A 23,659-nucleotide genomic window follows, 5' to 3' on the forward strand; every position below is an offset into this window, starting at 1 on the left:
CACTCTCTCTCTCTCTCTCGTCCCCTTATATCTTTCTTTCTCCTCTTTTCCTTGTTTCTCTGTCTTTTCCATTTGCAAACATCTTACCTGGTATTCTGTTCCAGCTCGCCTCCCACCGCTACCATCATGACTCAATACTTCTTCACCTCTACCATCGCCATGACTGCCTTCTTTCTCATCAGTATCATCATCATTGTCATCACTGTCATCATCATCATCATCGTTATCATCATCACCATCATCATCATTGTAATCAACACCAGTGCCACCATCACCATCATCACCACCACCATCAAAACTACTACCATCATCAACACCACCATCACCACCACTGTCGTGACCAACACCATCACCACCACCTTTGCCATTACCATCATTTTCCTGTCACCACCCTCACCGCTACCATCACAAACATTGCTATCAGATCTGCTAGTATTGCCATTGTAAATATATACATTACTCTTATAATCACCACTGCATTCTCCCCAATCATCATCATCATCATCATCATCATCATCATCATCATCATCATCCCCAACAGTGACTTTCCAACAGCTACCACTCCATCCATAACCACCATGTTTACCAGTATGTATAAAGCACAACCACTTTTATCGGCCGCAATCACATCTGCTCCCATGATTCCTCTCCACTTTCATATAGACCCACCCCCCTCCCTACTACCATTAACATAGTCACTGTCATCACGTCCCTCTCTCTAAATGCCCTTCACTGCTACCACACTGATCACCACCTCCATTACAGTGACCACCACTGCTGCAAAGACAATCCTATGATATTGCTATTACAATAATCCCCTACATCACCATCACTTACTGCAACAATTCCCACCATCACCACCACCATCACTACCACCACCACCACACAACAAGTGACAACCCTCCCTACCACCACCACCACCACAACAACTAGAACAACAACAACGAACATCCTCCCACTGCTACCACAGGTTAATCACCAGTGTCAAAAGGTGTCATTCTTTACTCAGAGTGCAGTCTTCCATTGCACCTGAGTGACAGGTTAGTTGGTGACGCATAGCTTAGTTTGCTAGCTTAGCTTAGCATAGCTGCCTCAGCTGGGTAAGTCATCACCGAATATTTCCAACATGACTGGTGTGTGAGCCTCAAATGCCTCCCCCAAACCCACCTCCTGCCTGTCTATCTGTCTATCTATCTATCTATCTATCCATCTATTTATCTGCCTATCTGTTTATATATCCTAATCTGTCTTCCTTATGTAAAAGTGATTATATATAATCATTATATGTGGTTTGTGCCTGATGAATATGTTTGAGGTATTTCTCAACATATGAAACTATTAGTAGCACAGAAAAACATGTATTGTGTCTAATTAAATAATATTTATTTCTCACCAGATGGGGTACTTTTTTGTTGATCTTACCCACCATGGAACAGTACATTATACATATATATAATAATTTTTAATTGCACCTTTCTATACTGTCATGAATCAGATGGAATTTTCAAAACTGATTTTCTATGATAGAATGCTTTCATAGTCACCAACCTTCACTTGTTTCCAAACAAGGTGATATTTCCCTGTGACTGGAAATGTTTACCAAACCAAACCACTAAGCTACAAGGATGTAAATACACCTATACCAGTTTTCAAGAAGTAGTGAGGGACAAACATACGCATGAAGGTTCGCAGACACGCACACACACACACAAGACAGGCTTCTTTCAGATTGTCTACGAAATCCACTAACAAAGCTATGGTCAGCCCAAGGCTATAGTGGAAGGCACTTGGCCAAGGTGTCATGCAATGGGACTGAACCCTGAACAATGCGGTTGGGAAGGAGGCATTTTAACACACACCCATGACTGCCCCTATGAGTACTTTTCCCTGATACCAGCACTAGTCTGGCTACCAAGTAATTCATAAGACAAAGCAAAATAGCCCTTCAACTGAGTAGAGTTGTAGTAGAGATTGTGGAGTGGGGGCACTTTATGCCTCATTTTAAGAGGCTAAAGTATGATAGAGGAATATTAATTACTTGTAGGGACATCATATTTATTTATGCAACCCCAATATACTACAAAGTACATTAAACACTTTATAAGTTAATACTTTGCACTTCTGTGTTAGCAGTGCTATTAAAGATAATACTTGTTAAGGTTGTCTCTACAGATGTTTCTAAAGAAATTATAGCCAGCATTGATTTGTGCTAGCTATAGAACAGGCACAGGTGTCTTGCTGTAGAGAAGATAAATGGCTACTCAGCATTATTCAAAGGTGGGTGAGAATAGCTGGAAAGAAGACAAGGATGGTGGTAGCAAGGTATCAGAGTGTCTCAAAATACAAAATGAGTATAAGAGAGAATCAGGAAATTCTGTGTGTGTGTATATGTGTGTGTGTGTTCGTGTGCATGTCTTGTAAAATGTAACATGAAAACTGACAATATACAAGTGTAGGCGATAGAATTACATGGGCAGAAAGATAAATATTGAATATACAAAAATGACATTGTTTAACATGTCAGTAATATTGCTTGCTGTATATATATTTGTTTATATACATTTTATGTTTTATGTTATGTGGTAGCAATATGCACCATATAACATGTAGTTGTTTATTAATTTTTTTATTTCATTTGTTTATTTGTCAACCTCTTTTTTTTCCTATTCATTAATTAGAAATGTTATATGGTTGCTGTAAGATTGTTGCTACTGTTGTTATTATTGTTGCTGCTGATTCTGCTGTTAGTAGTGGTAATATAGCAGTGGGTTGTGGTAGCATCCACCACCGCCTCCACTAACTACTACTGCTGCTGCTGCACTTTATTTTCCTTAAATATACATACATATATATATATATATATATATATATATTATTTATTTATTTATATATATATATATTTATTTATTTATATATATATATATTTATTTATTTATATATATGTATATATATATTATATATATATATATTCATATGTATGTGTGTATATATATATGTATTTATTTATTCATGTGTGTGTGTATGTGTATCTTTGTATATGCTTATATGTGTGTTTGTATGCACACTATTACATATGATCCCTTAGTTAAACCAGGGGACTATTTCTACAGAGCAAACTCACACTCACAGTATACAACTTGACAGGTTTGGTCCATCAAATCCACTGATAAGGCTCTGGTTGGCCTGAGTCTGTAGTTGCAGCCACTTGCCCCAGGGGCTGCACATTGGGAATGAACGTAAGTCTGCACGGCTGGGGAGGAGCAAGCTTCTCAACCACACAACCACACCTGTACTGCCCATAAGCCACACAGGTGAGGGTTGGCAACAGGAAGTGCATCCAGCCATAGAAAATCCGTCTGAACAAAATTACATCCGACCTGTGTGACTATGGAAAAGTGGACACTAAAACAATAATGACGATGATGGTGATGGTGATGGAATATATTAGTGGTGTAATGACAGCAACATTTAACAATCGCAAGCAGCAACTTTCTGTGGTGTTTCTATTGTCAATAACAGGCTTGTTGTTGCTTTGTGAAACTAATCAGTCAAACATGTTGTCATAGAGCAGCATTAGTACCTCACTGTATCTCCATGGTAACAGAGCAAGGTAGCAAGAGAGTAGAAAGAGGAGGAGGAGAAGAAGAAGAAGAAGAAGAAGGAAGAAACTTAATAAACTAACCGAAAAACACAACAACAAAAAAAAAATGAATGAATACCAAAAGAAAGATGGCATTGGCAATCAAAGGTAAAATGAAAAGGGGATGGGGGGGAGAAAAGAGGAAAAACAAATTGCAAAAAAAAACAATAAAATAAAATAAAAGAAGAAATGCTGCTTATCCCAAAGAGGAATCAAGCTGTCGAGTGGTTGAATGATCAATTAATCTTGTTTCTCTTATCAATGATGCTTGTTGTCGTTGTTGAGTCTCAGATCAATCCTGATTGAACTGACTTATGATTAAAGACATTCCAACCATGTCCTCTGTTCTGTCTGTTTAGGAATATTCAGAACTGCATTAATCAACCAATGCACCTTTTTCTATTATATATGTGTGTGTGGTGTGTTGTGTGTGTGTGTGTAGCTTTGTGGTTAGAAGTTTGCTTCTTAACCTCATAGTTTTGGGTTCAGTTCCACTGTAAGAGGATCAGGTAGACGGAAGCCCATCACATATTTCATCATCATCATTAACATTGATGATGATGATAAGGAAATATATGATGGGCTTTCGTCTGTATATTTCTCTCTCTCTCTCTCTCTCTATCTATATATTTATCTATCTGTCTAATCTATCTATCAATATATATGTGTGTGTGTGTGTGTGTGCATCTATGGGTCTGTGTTTGTCCCCTACCACCTCATGGCAACCAGTGTTAATGTGTTTATGTCTCTGTAACTTAGAAGTTCAGCATAAGAAATCGATAAAATAGTACCAGGGTTTATATAAAAAGAATTACTGAATAAAAATTCCTCGAGGTGGTGTCCCAGCATGGCCACAGTCTAATGACTGAAACAAGTAAAAGATGCACGATATATATATGTATACACACATATATCTGGGCAATTTAGCTTAATTGTTAAATACTCAGCCAGTGTCCGAGGATTCAGGTTCAAGTCCCATGGCTGTCTGTTGACAAGTTTTTTTCATCTTATAAGGGTAAAATATCCAATCTTTCTGCTTTTTCATGGCTATACAGCATTCGAAATATTACCTTCTTGTCTGTATAATATATATATATATATATATACACACATATAATAAATTTAGAGTGAACACTTGATAAGTATAAGCACCTGTATACGCCAGCTAGTGGCAGAGGTGAGAGGGTATATGTATCAAATGAAATCAAAAACAGAACACAAAGGATGTTGCGGTACACGTGTTTCAAGCTTTATAAACGACATATCCTTACATCAGTGTATAATATACATACACACACAGTTTCTTCTTCTGTATAATCTTAAAAGCATATATATTGCTGCTCTTCGATATAAAATGAAATATGTATGTATATATATGTATATATATATGTGTGTGTGTATACAAATATTAGGTCTGTAATATATCTTATACACCCTTGAAAGACTAAACCAACCTCGATGGGGAATTAAAATCAGGAGCATTAGGAGAGTCTGACCAGATTAGATCCCTGTAGCCATTTGGTCTGATTCGCTTCTGTTTCTGCCACTCTACAAAACTCTTGATAGTCTTAACTAATATTTCAGACTTCTAGCCTGAAGCCATTAGCAGAACAATTGCAGCAAACTGCCTTGTAGTGGATTATGTCCCTTTATGCTTTAAGTTCAAGGTCTGTAAGGACTGGGAAGCCTTTAACTTTTAATCTTCTGGGATATCAATGGAAAACAAAAAAAAAGAAACAGTTAGATATCGTGGTTGGTCTAATTGAATGAGCTTTACCCTGAATTTTGTGGCCTTATGCCAAGATAAAATATCAATAAGATTTCCAATTTTGGCAAAAAGCTACAAAAATCTTGTAAGGAAGGTATATAGTAGATTGAATTTACTTAGAATAATTGCCTTGTGCTTACTTTGACAGTTCTCGCCCACCTGCCCCCAGCATCACTGTGAAGGGAGGAAAGGGAAAAGCTAACTTCCATAGGATTTGAACTCAAAATGTAAAGAAATGAAGGTTATTAAACAATGTATTTTTTAGGTTTGCATATTTAGAAAAGGTGACTTTCCCAGTAATATATGCAAAAAATATTTACAGTATCATCAAGTATCACACAATTCGCAGAAAATAGATGGCTGGAGACCCTTCCTGCAAACAGATGAGGGCTGGGAACATGAAGAGCATTTATCCATAAAAAAAAATTGGCCTCAGCAAGATCCATCTGACCTTCACAAACATAGAAAAATAGACATTAGATGATTATGTTGATGATGATGGTGATGATGATTGTGTGTGTGCGTGTGTGTGTGTGTATACTTTTATTCTTTTACTTGTTTCAGTCATTTGACTGTGGCCATGCCGGAGCACCCCCTGAAAGAGTTTTTTTTTAAATCAAAGAAATCGATCCTAGGACTCATTCTTTGTAAGCCTAGTACTTATTCTATTGGTCTCTTTGGTTGAACTCCTAAGTTATTGGAGCATAAACACACCAGCATCAGTTGTCAAGCAATGGCCAGGGGACAAACACAGACACACACACACCCATACACACACACACACCCACACACACATATACACACACACATACACACACACACACATTTACACATACGATGGGCTTCTTTGAGTCTCCACCTACCAAATGCACTCACAAGGCTTTGGTCGACCCAAGGCTATAGCAGAAGGCAGTTGCCCAAGGTGTCACACAGTAGGACTGAACCTGATACTATGTGGTTGGGAAGCAAGCTTCTTACCACACAGCCATGCCGGTGCCTATATAATATATATATATACATATATATATTTACACATATAAATATATGCTTATGTATGTAAAACTTAAAATGAATTGCGAAATAAGACTAAAAGCCATCGATTGCTCAATGGCCCACATAAGCATTAAATTTGAAGAATCTTTGTTTTAAAATGTCCAAAATGCACAGACAATGCCAAAGCCCACTTGTTTCCAAGCCCTGGACTATGGAATACACAACAATCTGCCACTGTAATTCAATAAGTGTGTTTTTCTATTGATTGAACAACTGGAATAAACATCGTTGAAACACCAACACTAGATACATATACACTTTTAGAGAATATATATATATATATATTTATATATATAGATATATATATGTATGTACGTATGTATGTATATGTGCGTGTATTTGTTTGTATGCTTCATTGTATTTATGTATATGCATGTCTGACATCCTGTCTCTTGTCTACATATGATTCGGTAAAGCAATAAAAAGCGAAGATAACGATGATAGACTCTCCACCCACCCCCGCCCATTTCCAGTCAGTCCAGTTAACTGGATAGGATCAGTTTATTTCTGAAAAAAGAAATTTGCCATAATTTTCTATTGTTGTTGTTGTTGTTGTTGTTGTAGTTATTTATTTATTTATTTACTTATTGTGTTCCTTTTTCATTCTTATATATTTGTATGTATATATATATATATATATTATATCATTTTTATATAAATATGTTTTTATCTACACATATATATTATTTATAGGATGTTGTTTATATCTGTACAAATATAAATATATATTTACATCTACATGTGTTTATTTATATAAATATCCATATATAGATGAGTGTTTGTGTACCTCTCTCTCTCTCTCTCTCTATCTATCTATCTATTTATCTATATATATGTATGTATATATATATATATATATATATATATATAAATATACATACACATGTATATAAATGCTTATATATATATATATTTATATATATATATAGATGGATAGATAGATATAGATATGCATGGATCTATATATATATGTATATAGACAAATGGATACATACATGCATATACATATATATATGTACACACATACATGCACACACACACACGCACTCACATACATGTATATGTGTGTGTTTCACTTGCAGACATCTGTTATCTCTATGGCAACACTGTTGCTCTCTCTCTCTCTCTCTCTTCATCTATGTGTATGTGCAAATGTGTAACCATGTGCACATTTGTGCATATGTAAGTGTCTGTGGCAGTTGTATTGATCTTTTTTTCCTCAACTGTCTGCTATTACACGCCAACCAATCAAGAAACCCTCAATGTGTTTACGCATTTTCTGACACTCTTTTTAATCATTTCTTTTCTTTTTTTGTCTCTACCTTTCTCTACTTTTTTATTTTTTATTTTTGTAGAGTTTTTTTTTTTACACATGTAGTGTTGTGTTTCTGTGTTTTGTTTGTTCTTTATTTTTTTCAATTCTATTCTTAAACTTTTGTCCATGTATTTATATATACATACACACACACACACATATATATATGTATGTGTGTGTATATATATATATATTATATATATATATATACATATATATGTGTGTGTATATATATATATATATCTATATATGTGTGTGTATATATATGTGTATATATATATATATGTGTGTGTGTGTGTGTGTGTGTATATATGTATATATATATATATATACACACACACTTATATATATATATATATGTATGTATATATACATGTATGTATATATACATGTATGTATACAGAGTGGATATTTAGTAAGGCAGTTTTTGACAAGTTTTATATTAATAAAAACATATGACAGATATATGAGACAAATTGTGTGTGTGTGTGTGTGTGAAAGAAAGAGCAAGAGAGAGCATGGATCATGGATATTCATTGATGGTGATGATGTATTGAAAGTGTATATGTGCATCTGCTTGAATGTGTGTATGTATGTTTGAATCCAAACTTACGTTGATGTGTGCTTGTGCTAAGGAAGTCTCTCTTTATGTACATAGTTATATATGAATGTATTTCTCTGTGTGTGTGCGTGTGCATGTGTGTGTTCTTGAATATCTATGTGCATATGTATACGTGAATGTATGTATGCATCAGCATGGCTTTGTATAGATAAATGCATGTATGCGTTTGTATCCATTTTGAGTGCTTATGAATATTATCTCTTTCACAAAAACACCCACGCTTTATACACTATATATATATATATATGTATCATCATCATCATCATCATCATTTAGCGTCTGCTTTCCATGCTAGCATGGGTTGGACGGTTCAACCGGGTTCTGGGAAGCCAGAAGGCTGCACCAGGCCCAGTCTGATCTGGCAATGTTTCTACGGCTGGATGCCCTTCCTAACGCCAACCACTCCGTGAGTGTAGTGGGTGCTTTTTACGTGCCACCGGCACAGGTGCCAGACGGGGCTGGCAAACGGCCACGATCAGATGGTGCTTTTTACATGCCACCAGCACTGGGGCCAGGCAAGGCTGGCAACGGCCACGATCGGATGGTGCTTTTTACGTGCCACCTGCACGGATAGGTGCAGGCATGGCTGTGTGGTGAGATGCTTGCTTGCAAACCACATGGTTCTAGGTTCAGTCCCACTATGTGGCACTTTGGGCAAGTGTCTTCTACTGTAGCCTCAGGCCAACCAAAGTCTTGTGAGTGGATTTGGTAGATGGAAACTGAATGAAGCCTATTGTATATATATATATATAGATATAAGTATATATATATTTATTTACCTATATGTGTGTGTCTTTCTTTCTGTGTTTGTTCTCCCATCACTGCATAACTGCTGATGTTGGTTTGTTTATTCCCTAGTGACTTAGTTGTTCAGCAAAAGTGACTGATAGAATTAGTACTACACTTAAAAAAAATGTAAGTCCTGGGGTCAATTTCTCCAACTAAAACCCTTCAGCATGGACACAGTCTGATGGCTGAAACAAGTAAAAGAATAAAAGAACATATATATATATGTATGTATGTATGTATGTATGTATATATGGAAATATATGTGAGTGTATATCTGTATATCTGGAAATGTATACACTGTTATATATATGTGTATGTGCACATGTGTGTTTTAATCATAGTTACCTTTCTAGTCTGTTCTTAATGAGTATATCATTACTAGTAGTTTCAATAGTAGCACATGGTCATCACCATCAACATCATCCGGAACACCACCTTGATTGTTGCCATCATCATCACTAGTATTGTGACTGACCCTTTCATCAGCATCATCATCATCATCATCTCTGTCACCATTAGTGCTGTCTTTATGCAATGACTTTGAACCGATGCTTTAAAATCTGCAAGAAAAGTTAATCATTAGAAGCCTGGCATGTTGTGAAGAGAGAGGAAACTCTCCTGTAGCCATCAGGATTTGGTGCAAGAGGAAGCAGTTGCAGGAAGCAGTTTCTGGATCTCCAGACACACTCTCTCTGTCTCTGTCTGTCTGTCCCTCTCTCTCTCTCTCTCTCTCTATCTATCTATCTATCTATCTGGCTACCTATCCATCAACCAGTGTATCTGTCTGTTTATATCTCTCTCTCTCTCTCTCTCTCTCTCTCTCTCTCTCTCTCTCTCTCTCTCTCTCTCTCTGTCTATCTATCTATACATACATACATACATACATACATACATATACATATATATATATACCGGAGTAAACACATAAATGTGAAACAAGGTGGAAAAAAAGAGTTCTCAAATACCAGGGGTAGAGTAATATGCTTTATTTCAAAGCAGCAGAAAATTCAACAAAACCTGTTACTCTGAGTTTCACATTCCCATTTGTCGGACAGTTTTTTGCTATATATATATATATATATATATATATATATATATATATAAAATATATATATATATACTTTATTTAAAAGCAGAAATATAACAAAAACTGTTACTCAGAGTTTCACGTTCCTGTTCCTGTCCAACGAACGGGAACGTGAGACTCTGAGTAACAGCTTTTGTTATATTTCTGCTGCTTTTAAATAAAGCATATTACTCTACCTCTGGTATTTGGGTACACTTTTTTCCATCTTGTTTCACATTTATGTGCTTACTCCGGTATATATATATATATATATACATACATATATATCAGTCTGTCTATATATCCATCTACTATCTGTCTGTCTAACTATCTATCTGTCTGTCTATCTATCAGTCTATCTATCTAACTAGCTAGCTATCTACTCCTTTATAATAATCATCATCATCTCAAATTACACATAGACACAGACACAAATCTCTGTAATGTGTTTTTAAGTATTATATATATTTTTTTTTTCAATACAAAAAATACAAATAAATATAATTTATTCCATTGAAAACAATATTTTAGTCTGAAATAACATACACATATATTGCATACTTACATATAATTATATATGTAAATATAGGTGTGTGTGTGTGAGTATTATTGTGTTAAATGGTGAACAGTAATATAGTGTTTTGCATTTCAAATAGTGTTTTCATTTTTCCATCAACCATTTGTATTGATTATTATTAAAATCTTCAAAGCACATTCAAACATAAAATATTTAACAATACTAAATTATGATAATAATAATAATAATAATAATAATATAATAATAATAATAATAATGATCCTTTCTACTAGAAGCATAAGGCCTCAGTTTTGGGGGAGGGATTAAGTCGATTACATCCACCCCAGTGCATAACTGGTACTTAATTTATCGACCTCGGTATAATTTGAACTCAGAACGTAGCGACAGGCGAAATACCACTAAGCATTTTGTCCAGCACGTAAATGATTCTGTCAGCTCACCGACTTAATAATAATAATAATAATAATAATGATGATTTCTCCTATCGGCACAAGGCCTGAAATTTTGCGGAAGGGACTAGGCGATTACATCGACCCCAGTACTCAATTCTACTATATGGCTCAGAAACCTGGACGTTATCGAAGAAGCTTGAGAGGCTGTTGGATGGAACCTACACTCGCCTCCTTATGAGAGCTCAAAATCTCTCGTGGAAGCGTCATCCAACCAAAATGCAAATATATGGGAAACTACCACCTGTGTCATCTCTTGTGAAAGGTAGGAGAGTCCAGTTTGCTGGACATTGTTGTAGAGCTGAAAACGAGGCAATTTCTACTCTTCTCCTCTGGAAGCCATCTACTTGCAATACCAGAGGGCGCACACTCTCCTACCCTGATGTAATCTCCAGGGTTACAGGCATCCAGCAACAGGACCTCCGTAATGCTATGATGGACCGTGAAGTCTGGCGTAGCATGGTAAATTCCATTGTCTCGACCACGGTCGAACAATGATGATGATTACTCAACTGGTACTTATTTCTTGACCCCCAAAGGGATAAAAGGCAAAGTCGACCGCGCCAGAATTTGAACTCAGAACATAAAAGTGAACAAAATGCCGTTAAGTATTTTATTTGGTATACTAACGATCCCGCCTTCTCACCACCTTGAAAATAATAATAATGATGGTTTCAAATTGTTGCACAAAGCCAGCAATGTCATGGGAATGATAAGTCAGTTACTTAGACACCAGTATTCAGTTGGTTCTTACTTTATGAACCCCCGAAAAGACAAAAAGCAAAGTCAAAAATCAACTTCAGCAGCATTTGACCTGAGAATATGAAGCCAGAAAAAATAGATAGATAGATAGATACATACATACATACATAGACAGATAGAGCAGTAGTATATTTATATGCAGTTAAGTCAATGTCCGGTCATAGAGTGACCAATGGTTTCACATCCACAAAGGGCTTAGCTCCATGGATGACTCGTCAGACCCTAAAGCCAAAAACAAATGTAAACTCTTCACTTCTAAGAGGCAGGAATCCATTACGGTCATTTGAATGCAAAACCACTGGTCACTCTTTGACCTGATATAGACTTAACTACGTATATGTTTATAAATGTTTTTCAGGTTTGATATATGTAAAGAAGACTTATTTAATGAGCTACAAAATTTAAATGAATAGAAAAGAGGAAAACATACAATTAAAAGTAGGATGGGGTTTCGTGTGTTTAGTCATGGATGCTCATGTTGTTACACAGATGCTCGCAAATGTATGGAAATGCCACAGTATACAGGCGTAGGTGGGCACATGAATATGGTGTCATATAAATGTAAGTTTGCAGATGTGTGTGTATATATATATATATATATATAATATATATATATATACACACACACACATATATATGTAAATGTATGTGTGTGTATATATATATATATATATACATATATATATATACATATACATATATATATATATAGTGTCACCGTGTGTTTCTATGTGTTTACTTGCATAGCCCACCCTATATTTCTATGGTTGTAAATGTGTGTGTGTGTGAGAGAGAGAGAGAGAGAGAGAGAGAGGTGGGAGGAAGTGTCTATGTGTATCCTGTTCTGATTGCATGTGTATGATTCCGTGATGTCTCTTCCCTTTTTTTCTTACGTAATTGTATGAGCTTGTACATGTGCATATATTATATACATACATACATACACACACAAGTGTATGTGTATGTATGTTTATGTAAGCATATGTGCATATGTATGCTGAAATACATTGAGTAGTTATTGACTACAGATGTGCATGTGTCTTGCCTACAAATATATTTGTGAGTATATGTGAGTGCATGTATGTGTGTGTGTATATATAGATATATATATATATGTCTGTATGGTGGTGGTGGGGAGTTTAAGTGTGGGTGTGTGCACGTGTGTGTGGGTGTCGGAACGTTACCTTGATTACCTGATTCCTTTTCTCACCTGAGTGTGTTTGATGCTTGCCTGAAGCTGCACTAATTATGGTATATTTACTTTACCTCTTTTCACACTCCAAAGCACCATATTCCCTTCTTTTACTGACTGCAAGAACTGTGAAAGACAAACTAAGCAATGTCTATTTCCTTCCCCTGCCTTTATAATATACATACATACATATATATACATACATAGTACATACACACATACATACATACATCATACATACATACATACATACTTACATACATACGTATATATATATAATTTAGAGGAAAAACCTCTATTAAACAATTCAATAATGAATTGTTTAACAGAGGCTTTCTCTAAATTATATACATATATTATATATTGTGAAATTTGATTTAGAATTGCCAAATTGAATTTTCTCTGTAAGTTTGGAATTATATTCCCTATTATTATTATCATTATTATCATCATCATCATCCTAAACATGCATGCTTGTTTTCAAACTTTTAGTTAACCCTTGTTTCATATTACGTTCTGAGTAATATAGAGCTTCCCTTTTCAAAAGTCTCAAGTTATTCTATGGCTGAAGAGAAAAGAAAATGGGAATGTCTATCATATATGATGAGTGGTCAGCTGGGAAATGTTCTTTGTATTACATGTGATACACAAGGCACGCAAAAGATTAATCACACATCTATGCTCTACAAGTCTTTATTTGAGTTAAATGTAGGCCAGTTTCAGGTTAATGCTATTTAGATAACATACAGATCAAGCATACCCTTGATAAAAAGGTAAAAAAAAAAAAAAAACAAACAGGTTTACTCTAAATTCTGGTTTTCAGACATTTTGTTAGACCTTGTTTCCTATATTCTGAGTAATATAACGTTTTCCTTTCATAAGCCCTAAGTTATTCAATGGTTGTGGGTGGGGAGGATATAAATAAATAAAACCTGGGAATGTTTATCATATGTGAAGTAAAGATTCCAAGGAAATCTTTTCTGTACATCAGTTGTGGTACACAAGCAGGCAAAGGGTCAAAAGTAAAAACAAATCACCTAGCTGTTGGAATTATCCGTCAGATGGCTGTTGGCCAATTAGTTTTGTGGTTATTCCCAGCCAGTTAGCTCAGAATGAAATATATTTAATTCTCACAAATTTTCTGTAATTCCTTGCAAACATGTGTTTAGTAGGAAGTAACAGTTTGTCTCTTGAAACAGTGGGACAACTGTTTGAATGATGAGTGTACACAAGACTTTACTCATAAATTTTTCTTTTACTAAATTCAGCCGATCCCATAACATAGATGCACATTCGTTTGTGTGTGTGTGTGTATGCATGTGTACATATAAACACACATATACACACGGTAATAAAGATACAGACACAAATAGGTAGATAGATTGACAGAGAGAGAGAGAGACACTCACACACACACACACACACACACACACACGCAAACACACCCATACGCTCAGTAACACAAGCGGCAGTTGCATTAGTCCAAGGCTTGCCACCGGTATGTGTGTCTTTTTCTGAAGTGGGAGAACGAGCGGCGTGTTTATATATATGTGAGTGTGTGTACCTGTCCGTATTTCACAGACATGACGAGCCAACACGGGACACCTCTCTAACATGGTCGAGCGACCTAATAAAACTGTTTCGATTCAATTCTATTATCATTCAAATGTTTACGTTAATTATTGAAATATTTAGAATTTGTTGAACTTCTTTCGATGGTGGTGGTAGTGGTGATTCAAATTGTGGCTCAAGGCCAACAAGTTTAGAAAGAAGGATGTAACACTCAAACTCGTGTTTACAATCGTCGACCCCGAAAGGACGAAAGGCAAAGACAACATCGGTGGGTATTTGAACTGAGAATGTAAAATAATAATAATAATAATAATCTCATTTAGGAACCTTTTGAGCACGATGGGATACTCAACCCGAAGAAAATTCTAACGGGACCCCACCTGCAAGGTCATGCGCTGTTTATCTTGGTATTAGACCAGCATATCGCGTACATACGGTTGTGATGCATGTGCTTGGTGTACCCTTATCAGATATGATGGGTATATCGGGTTTCGTATATTTTGTGACCCAGTGTCACTTTGATGTCATGCGTTGCTCTTTCACTCAGTAATAATAATAATAATAATAATAATAATAATAATTAATTCTTTTTATTGGCCACAAGGGCTGACAAACATGATTAGAAAACATAAAGGGACAAAACAAGACGAAAGGTTACAAAGGGTTTTGTCCGTTTGTGAAAAAATCGTGTAAAAACAGTGTAACAATCAAATAATATAACAACGAAAATCTCCCAATAGGGGGAGGCGTTACGAAAGGTTACCCATAAAAGTAATAATAATAATAATTTCAAATTTTGCCATAAGGACAGCAATTTCGGGTGAAGGGATGAGTCGATTACATCAATCCCAGTGTTCAACTGGTACGAAATTTGAACTCAGAACGTAGCGACGGCCGAAATACTGCTTAGCATTTCGTCCAGTGTGCTAACGATTCTGCCAGCTCACCACCTTAATAATAATATTAATAATAATAATAATAATTTCTACTAAACGCACAAGGCCTGAAATTTTGGAGGAGGGGACTAGTCGATTACATCAACTGGTACTTTATTTATCGACCCCGAAAGGATGAAAGCTGAAGTTGACTGTGGCAGAATTTGAACTCAGAGCGTAAAGACGGACTAAATGCTGCTAAGCATTTTTTGTCCGGGCATGCGCTTACGATTTCTACCAGACTTACTCCTAGTTGGTAATTTAGGTTCTGTGGTTATTCCTAGGAAAATAAGGGGTCCCAGCCAAATACATAGCTACTCATCTCGTCTGTAGACACTTTATGCACGAAATCACTTACCGCACACACACATAGATTATAGATACACATTACACACATATATATATTATACACGCACAGAAACACATACGCATATATGATAGATACGCACACGCACACACATTTTAATACGATAACAATGTAGTTGATGCGCATCTCAGTGTAAGGGAGGTAACTCTAATGGAAAAGGCTTCTCGGTGTATGATATTCGATCGCGATTTTTATTATTATTATTAATTTTTTTTTTTTTTTCAATAAAAAGCGGGTTTTTCCATTTTGCATCCCGTATTATCCCCACCACCACCACCACCACCGCCGCCGCCACTACCAGCCAGCACGATTTCACTATATCATTTTTTTTACCTTTTTTTTTGTTGAGTTTGAAAATATCTCCGCCGCCTTCTCCTCCTCCTCCTCCTCCCTCTCCTCACTATCACTTTTCGACACCGCCGCCGCCGCCACCACCACCATCAAGGCATATAACACTATCTATTTATCTTTTAAATGTTTTTGTTTTGTTTTGCATTTATTTATTAATATTTTTTTTTTTGCCTTCTACGTATTCAGTCGTGTCGTGTAATGTGTTGTTGAGTCGAGTGTTAGTGTACAAGTGTGGCATCGTGTCATCGAGCTGACGGATATTACCTGCGCCAATCAGTTTAGTTAGTAAGTTTGTGGCTTGCCCCCACCCAATGACTATCATCACCATTGCCGCCACCGCCGTTATCATCATAAACACTACCACTTCCCCACCGTCACCACCACTATTAGTACTATCACTTTTACTGCTGTTGCTATCACCATTTCTTGCAACTACCACCGTCTTTCTCATTTTCGTCATCATCACGATCATTATCATTGCTATCATCGCTGCTGCTACTACTACTACTACTAATAATAATAATAATAACAATGATAATAATAATAGCAATAATGATAATAATAATAATTGCAATATTAATAATGATAATAATAATAATACTAGCAATATTGATAATAATAATAATAATAATTATAGCAATATTAATAATAATAATAATAGCAATAATAATAATAATAATAGCAATATTAATAATGATAATAATAATAGCAATATTAATAATGATAATAATAATAGCAATATTAATAATGATAATAATAATAATAGCAATATTAATAATGATAATAATAATAATAGCAATATTAATAATGATAATAATAATAATAGCAATATTAATAATAATAATAATAATTATAGTTACAAATTTTGCCACAAGGGCAGCAGTTTTTTTGGGGAGGGGATGAGTGAATTATATCGAACCCCAGTGCTCAACTGGTACTTATTTTATTGACCCCTGAAAGGCTGAAAGGTAAAGTCGACCTTGATGGAAATTGAACTCAGAATGCAGTTTGCAGGCGAAATACTGTTAAGCATTTCGCCCAGTATACTAACATGTCTACACCTACTGCAACTGCTAAAAACTATCATCATCACTAACAACATCATCATCATCATTAATGACCCCCCACCACTATCACAATTATTAACATCATCATCATCATCACCATCTAGTTACTACCACCACCATCACAAAAACCACATCAACATTAGGATACCCAGTAACTATTTCTTTTTCTCTGGGGGTGAATTCTTAATAAAAAAAGGAAAGCTATGTTCCAATCTTCATCTGTGTAAGAATGTCTGCATAAGAAAATGGTTAGACACTGGCATGATCCCCATTCTACCACACTTACATTCCCCATATCTTGACATATTTATTCTCCTCTCCACCCCATTAATTTTGCTCTCTTATTTTTCTTGCCATCTTCCCAACCCGTTCCATCAGGTTATCTATCTATCTATCTATCTATCTATCTATCTATCTATCATCTATCTATCTATCTATCTATCTATCTATCTATCTACCTATCTGTCCTCTTTCTTTCCATTTACGATCCCTTTTGATCGAAAACCAAAAAAGAAAAGCTCTACCTTGTAATTTTGTCCTGTCTGTGTGCAGCCCTGTGTGGCTAATAAAGAAACATATCTATCTATCTATTTAACAACCTCATCTATCTATCTGTCTGTCTCATTTATCTATCTATTTTTCTATCTTTCTATCTCATTCAAATATCTGTCTCATCTATCTATCTATCTATCTATCTATCTATCTATCTATCTATCTATCTATCTATCTATCTATCTATCTATTTGTCTGTCTGTCCCATCTAACTATCTATCTATCTATCTATCTGTCTGTCTCATCTATCTATCTATCTATCTATCTATCTATTTATCTGTCTGTCTGTCTGTCTCATCTATCTATTGTCTCACTGTCTATTTATCTCCCTTCTCATTCTCATACCATAACATACACATACATGCATACACACAAATCTAAATACATGCATGTACACAATCATCTACACATACATCTACACACACAATCATGCGCATGCAAGCAACTTCACAGTCTGATACATATTCACACATACATAAATACATACAAGCATACATACATATGTGTATTCATACATAAAATATAACACACGCATACACAGATAATACATACATACTTTCTGACAGACATACATAAATACACACACATACAACTATACCAACACACACACACACACACACACATGCGTGCATTCATATACACTTGCAACTTCTCACCCATTTCTCCACGTATATTTTCCTACCAGTTCCGTCTTCGTCAGTATTTCGACATAACGATTTTCTTCTCTTCATTCCAATAAGCCAAGTAACCCAAGCCAAGGTCGTCACCCACTTCCCCCCCTCATTCCTCTTTCTATACCACTCGTACCCGCCTTCCCCAACTGTCACTGACAATGCACGCTCTTTCTCTCTCACCCTCTCTGCCTTTATTACTCTTACACACACATACACATGAATATATGCAAAAGGACATATTTGACATTTATATAGACACACCCTCACACATATGCCAGCAGTGAACAAGTTTGCCATCAATGTGACAAATTTAAAAACACTATAATATACATACATGCACACACAGTCAACATATATTATATATATATAATATATATATATATATATATATATATATATATAAAGATATATATGCATATATATATATGTATGTGTTGGTGGAAGTGGGGCAAATTATGCACATAACCCATAGGCATAAACATCACAACATCCCCTAAATCACACTACCCAGACCAATTGAAACACACACACACTATAATATATATATATATATATATATATATATATATATATATATATATATATAGTGTGGTGTGTGTGTGTGTGTGGTGTATATATACATACATACAGACTTACACACATATATATATGTATAAATGTTTATATATAATGTTTATGTTTGTATATGTGCATATAAGTATGTGTGTGTGTCGTATATAATATATATATATATATACATTATATATATATATATAATATATATATATATATATATATATGTAGTATACGTATATATCTATATAATACACACACAGAGTATATATATAAATATATATACATCATATATATTATATATACACACAGGGCATACACACGCACGTGCGTGCACACACACACACATATACATATGTATGTATGTATGTATGTATTTCATCAGGATTAAATCCATGCAATGAGAAAGAATTATTACAATTACTTATGCACATCTTTTCATGTGTGATTATCTGTCCTATCTATCTATCTATCTATCTATCTATCTATCTATCTATCTATCTATCTATCTATCTATCTATCTATCTATCTATCTATCTATCTACCTACCTACCTACCTACCTACCTATCTATCTATCTACCTACCTACCTACCTACCTACCTGTCTATCTATCTATCTATCTATCTATCTATCTATCTATCTATCTATCTATCTATCTATCTATCTATCTATCTATCTATCTATCTATCTATCTATCTATCTATCTATCTATCTATCTATCCATCCATCCATCCATCCATCTCTGTGTGTGTATAGAGAGTAAACAAATTTGCATCATATATATGTAAAGATGAGTGTATATGTGTGTATATGTATATATGTCTACATCTGTCTATCCATCTTTCTAACGATATACACATCTGTATATATATATATACACCACACACCACCAAAAGTAATTCATATATATATATATATATATATACACGCACGCATGCACACATATATATGTACACACACATATATATGCCTGTGTTTCTGTAAGTATTATTAGACAGATAACCTGCTGACAGCCTTTTGCTCTGCATCTGTCTGTTGAAGCCTGCAGAGCAAGCATATTTGTTTTATTTAGTTCTGTTCTTTTTTCTTCTTCTTCTCTGATTCACAATCTATTTATTTATTTATTTATTTATATATTTATTACTATTACACATCTTAAAGTGTCACTTGCAAAGTAAACCTTTGGGTTTTGTCATTGTTTTTTTTTCTTTTTGTGGTCGGATTTAGGAGTAATGCTGTTTGGTTTATTTTTTTGCTTTGGAATTCATATCTATGTGTCTGTCTGTCTATCTATCTATCTGTCTATCTCTGCGTGTGTATATATGTATATCTATATGTATATATACGTATATATGTATATATGTGCATATATATATATGTATATTTTTATATATATTTATATATGTTTATATATACATATATATATGTGTGTGTGTGTATATTTATATATACTTATATATATTTATATATACTTGTATATATATATATATATATATGAATATATTTTTATTATATATGTGTATATATATTTATAAGCATATAGATATGTATATATATATTATTTATATGTATATATATATGTATATACACATTTAAATACATGTATGTATATATATGTATATATATTCATATACATGTATATATAATATGTATATATATTTATATACATGTAAGTGTATATATTATATAATGTAAATATATTTATATGTATGTATATATATGTACGTAAATATATTTATATGTATGTATATATATGTACGTATATATATATATATATTTATATACATGTACGTATAATATATATATATATATATATATATATATATATTTAATATATATTTATATATATATGTATATATCATGTACGTATATATATATATATATATTTATATACATGTATGTCTATATTTATATATATATTATATACATGTCGTATATATATATATATATATATGTATATATATTCATATATAAATATATATATATTTATATATGTGTGTGTGTGTGTATATATATAATTATAATAAAATATATATATATTTATATAGTGTGTGTGTGTGTATATATATAATATATATATATATATATATATAATATATATTATATATATATCAATGAGTGTGTGGTATGTTTCTTAGTAGGTTTTTCTATAAACCAGATCTTTTTATTTTTTCTGTTCAATTCACAACTTGAGTAATTTCACATGTATTAACTAAAGCTTTTCAGGAAAAAAAAACCCAAAAAAAAACAGACCACCAGCATATTTGAAATAATGATAGAAATCATATTTTGCATAAGCATTTGTGTAATTCACACTCCTGGCTAAAGCCTTGACCCCTGCCCTATACAATTTTCACTATCCTTTAGAATTAATGGTAACTCACTAAAAAAATATATATATCTTCGCAACTTGTTCCAAGTGCATGGATCAAATTATTTACCCTCATTTCTATTTATCTTCCCGTTACACTTAATCTTCATAATCATTTTCTCAGCCATTATCTCTAATCATCTCTCACTCTCCCATACACTCTTGTAAGCTTTATCCACCCTTAATTCTTGTCCTGCTGTCCCCACTCATCTTTAGTCACCTCATATCCTGAGGATCCACTCTGATGTCTCATCATCACAATTTTCGCCTGTTTCCAGTGCCATCCCACCCACTCCTATTCCATGCTGTAAGTGGAGGCGTGTGGCTTAGTGGTTGTGGTGTTGGACTCATGAGCATAAGCTTGTGATTTTAATTCCTGGACTGGCTGACACATTGTGTTCTTGAGCTAAAACACTTCCTTTCACATTGCTCCTGTCCACTCAGCTGGCAAAAATGAGTAATCCTGTGATAGACTGGCTTCCCATCCAGGTGGGTAATATATACAGCATGAAACCAGAAAACTGGCCTTTATGAGTCACTATGACTCTAGAAGGTAACCTTGTTGTGGAAGCACATGGCTTAATGGTTAAAGTGTTAGACTTGTGATCATAAAATTGTAGTTTCAATTCTTGATCCATGCTATAAGAAACTTTTTTTTTTGATCCATGCTATAAGTAACTTTTTCTATTCTTATCCCTTCCCTGACACTTTAATCCTCTCACCTTCTAGCATAATGCCACCTTCCCTCATACTCTAACCTCACTCTGTCTTGCAGGCTGCATGACAATCTCACTAGTGCCGGTGCTATAAAAAAAAAGGTACCTTGTATGTGCACCCTGTAAAGTGGTTGACATTTGAAGGGGCATCCATCCACAGAGACCATGCCAAAAACAGACATTGGTGCACAATGCAGTCTTTAGATCCACTGGACTCTGTCAAGCAGTCCAACCCATGCCAGCATGGAACATGCGCATTTAATGATGGTGAAGAGGTGGAAGAGGATGCCAATTTCCCCCCAAGTGCATTTAAATAAATATGAACAAATAGATATAATGAATTAAAAATGCACTCATCATCATCACCACCATCATAATTTAACATCCACGTTCTATGCTGGCATGCATCGGACTGCTGGCCCGCATGTCAGAATCAATTCAAAAACCCATAAATGTTCTTTAAATTTCTGTTTGTATTTGTTAGTTTATTTATTAAATAATTATTTTTTTTATTTATTTATTTATATATATATATATTTATTTGTTTGTTTGTTTGTCTATTCTTAGGCTTTGAACAAAAAGGAACATAAGGGCTGTGAGAGTCCAGAACCAGACCATGAACAATACATGCTGGGACCGCGCTCAGAGGAGAAATATGGCCGCATCAACGAGGAATACGCAAGAGTCATGCAACAGAACTCCATACGGGTAAGTCAACAAAGCTCCTACTCTAGTGATATTCCTTTGTACTTCCAATCCAGATCCGGCCATCAACAGGCAACCGATACATGTCACCCAAGCTAGTTAGGTTCAGTCTTTTACATTGAATGTTCAAGGCTGAGGTGTAGCTTTGGTGTGGAAGCTTGCATGGTGCTATGCTTTACTGCAGTCACAGAGTTTAAATCCTGTAGCTGACGTTATAATATTCCAGCATTGTCCTGCCATATTGCTTCTGTCATGTATACATAGGATGGATTCTCTTATCATTCACAACAAATGAGGGTTCAGTAAAATAATGTTCTATGGACATGCATGTGTCTCTTGAAGCTTGTTGGTGCCTTGCAAACCTTTTTTTGGCAAATTGAACAGGTTAAGGAATCAGTTTGCTCGAGTGCTTGTGGATCATTTACTATGTGTTTGCTTGAGTAGATGGCAAGGCCTGCTTTACTCTGCCGCAAAGCCACAACGAAAGTAAAAGTAAAGTAAAGCTACCTTTACGAGTCGTAACGTGAGATTGCAGCTGTAGCCTACATCAGTGTCGCATAACCAGCCCACTTAAAAAAGTACCTTTGGATTGTCGGGCAACA

General features: G+C 34.6%; 1 protein-coding gene across 6 annotated transcripts in view; it reads left to right on the forward strand.

Moving 5' to 3' along the window:
- The window catches only part of LOC115211031 (myocyte-specific enhancer factor 2C), a 226,189-nt gene that overhangs the window by 171,222 nt on the left and 31,308 nt on the right, over nt 1-23,659 (forward strand). For all 6 annotated transcript variants that reach the window (XM_036502245.1, XM_029779882.2, XM_029779884.2 and 3 more), the window contains one exon: nt 22,920-23,060. In XM_036502245.1, the coding sequence (XP_036358138.1) occupies nt 22,920-23,060 (141 nt within the window). The remainder of the gene's footprint in view (nt 1-22,919; nt 23,061-23,659) is intronic.

This window comes from Octopus sinensis, linkage group LG4 (genome assembly GCF_006345805.1).
Source record: "Octopus sinensis linkage group LG4, ASM634580v1, whole genome shotgun sequence".
Classification (NCBI taxonomy): domain Eukaryota; kingdom Metazoa; phylum Mollusca; class Cephalopoda; order Octopoda; family Octopodidae; genus Octopus; species Octopus sinensis.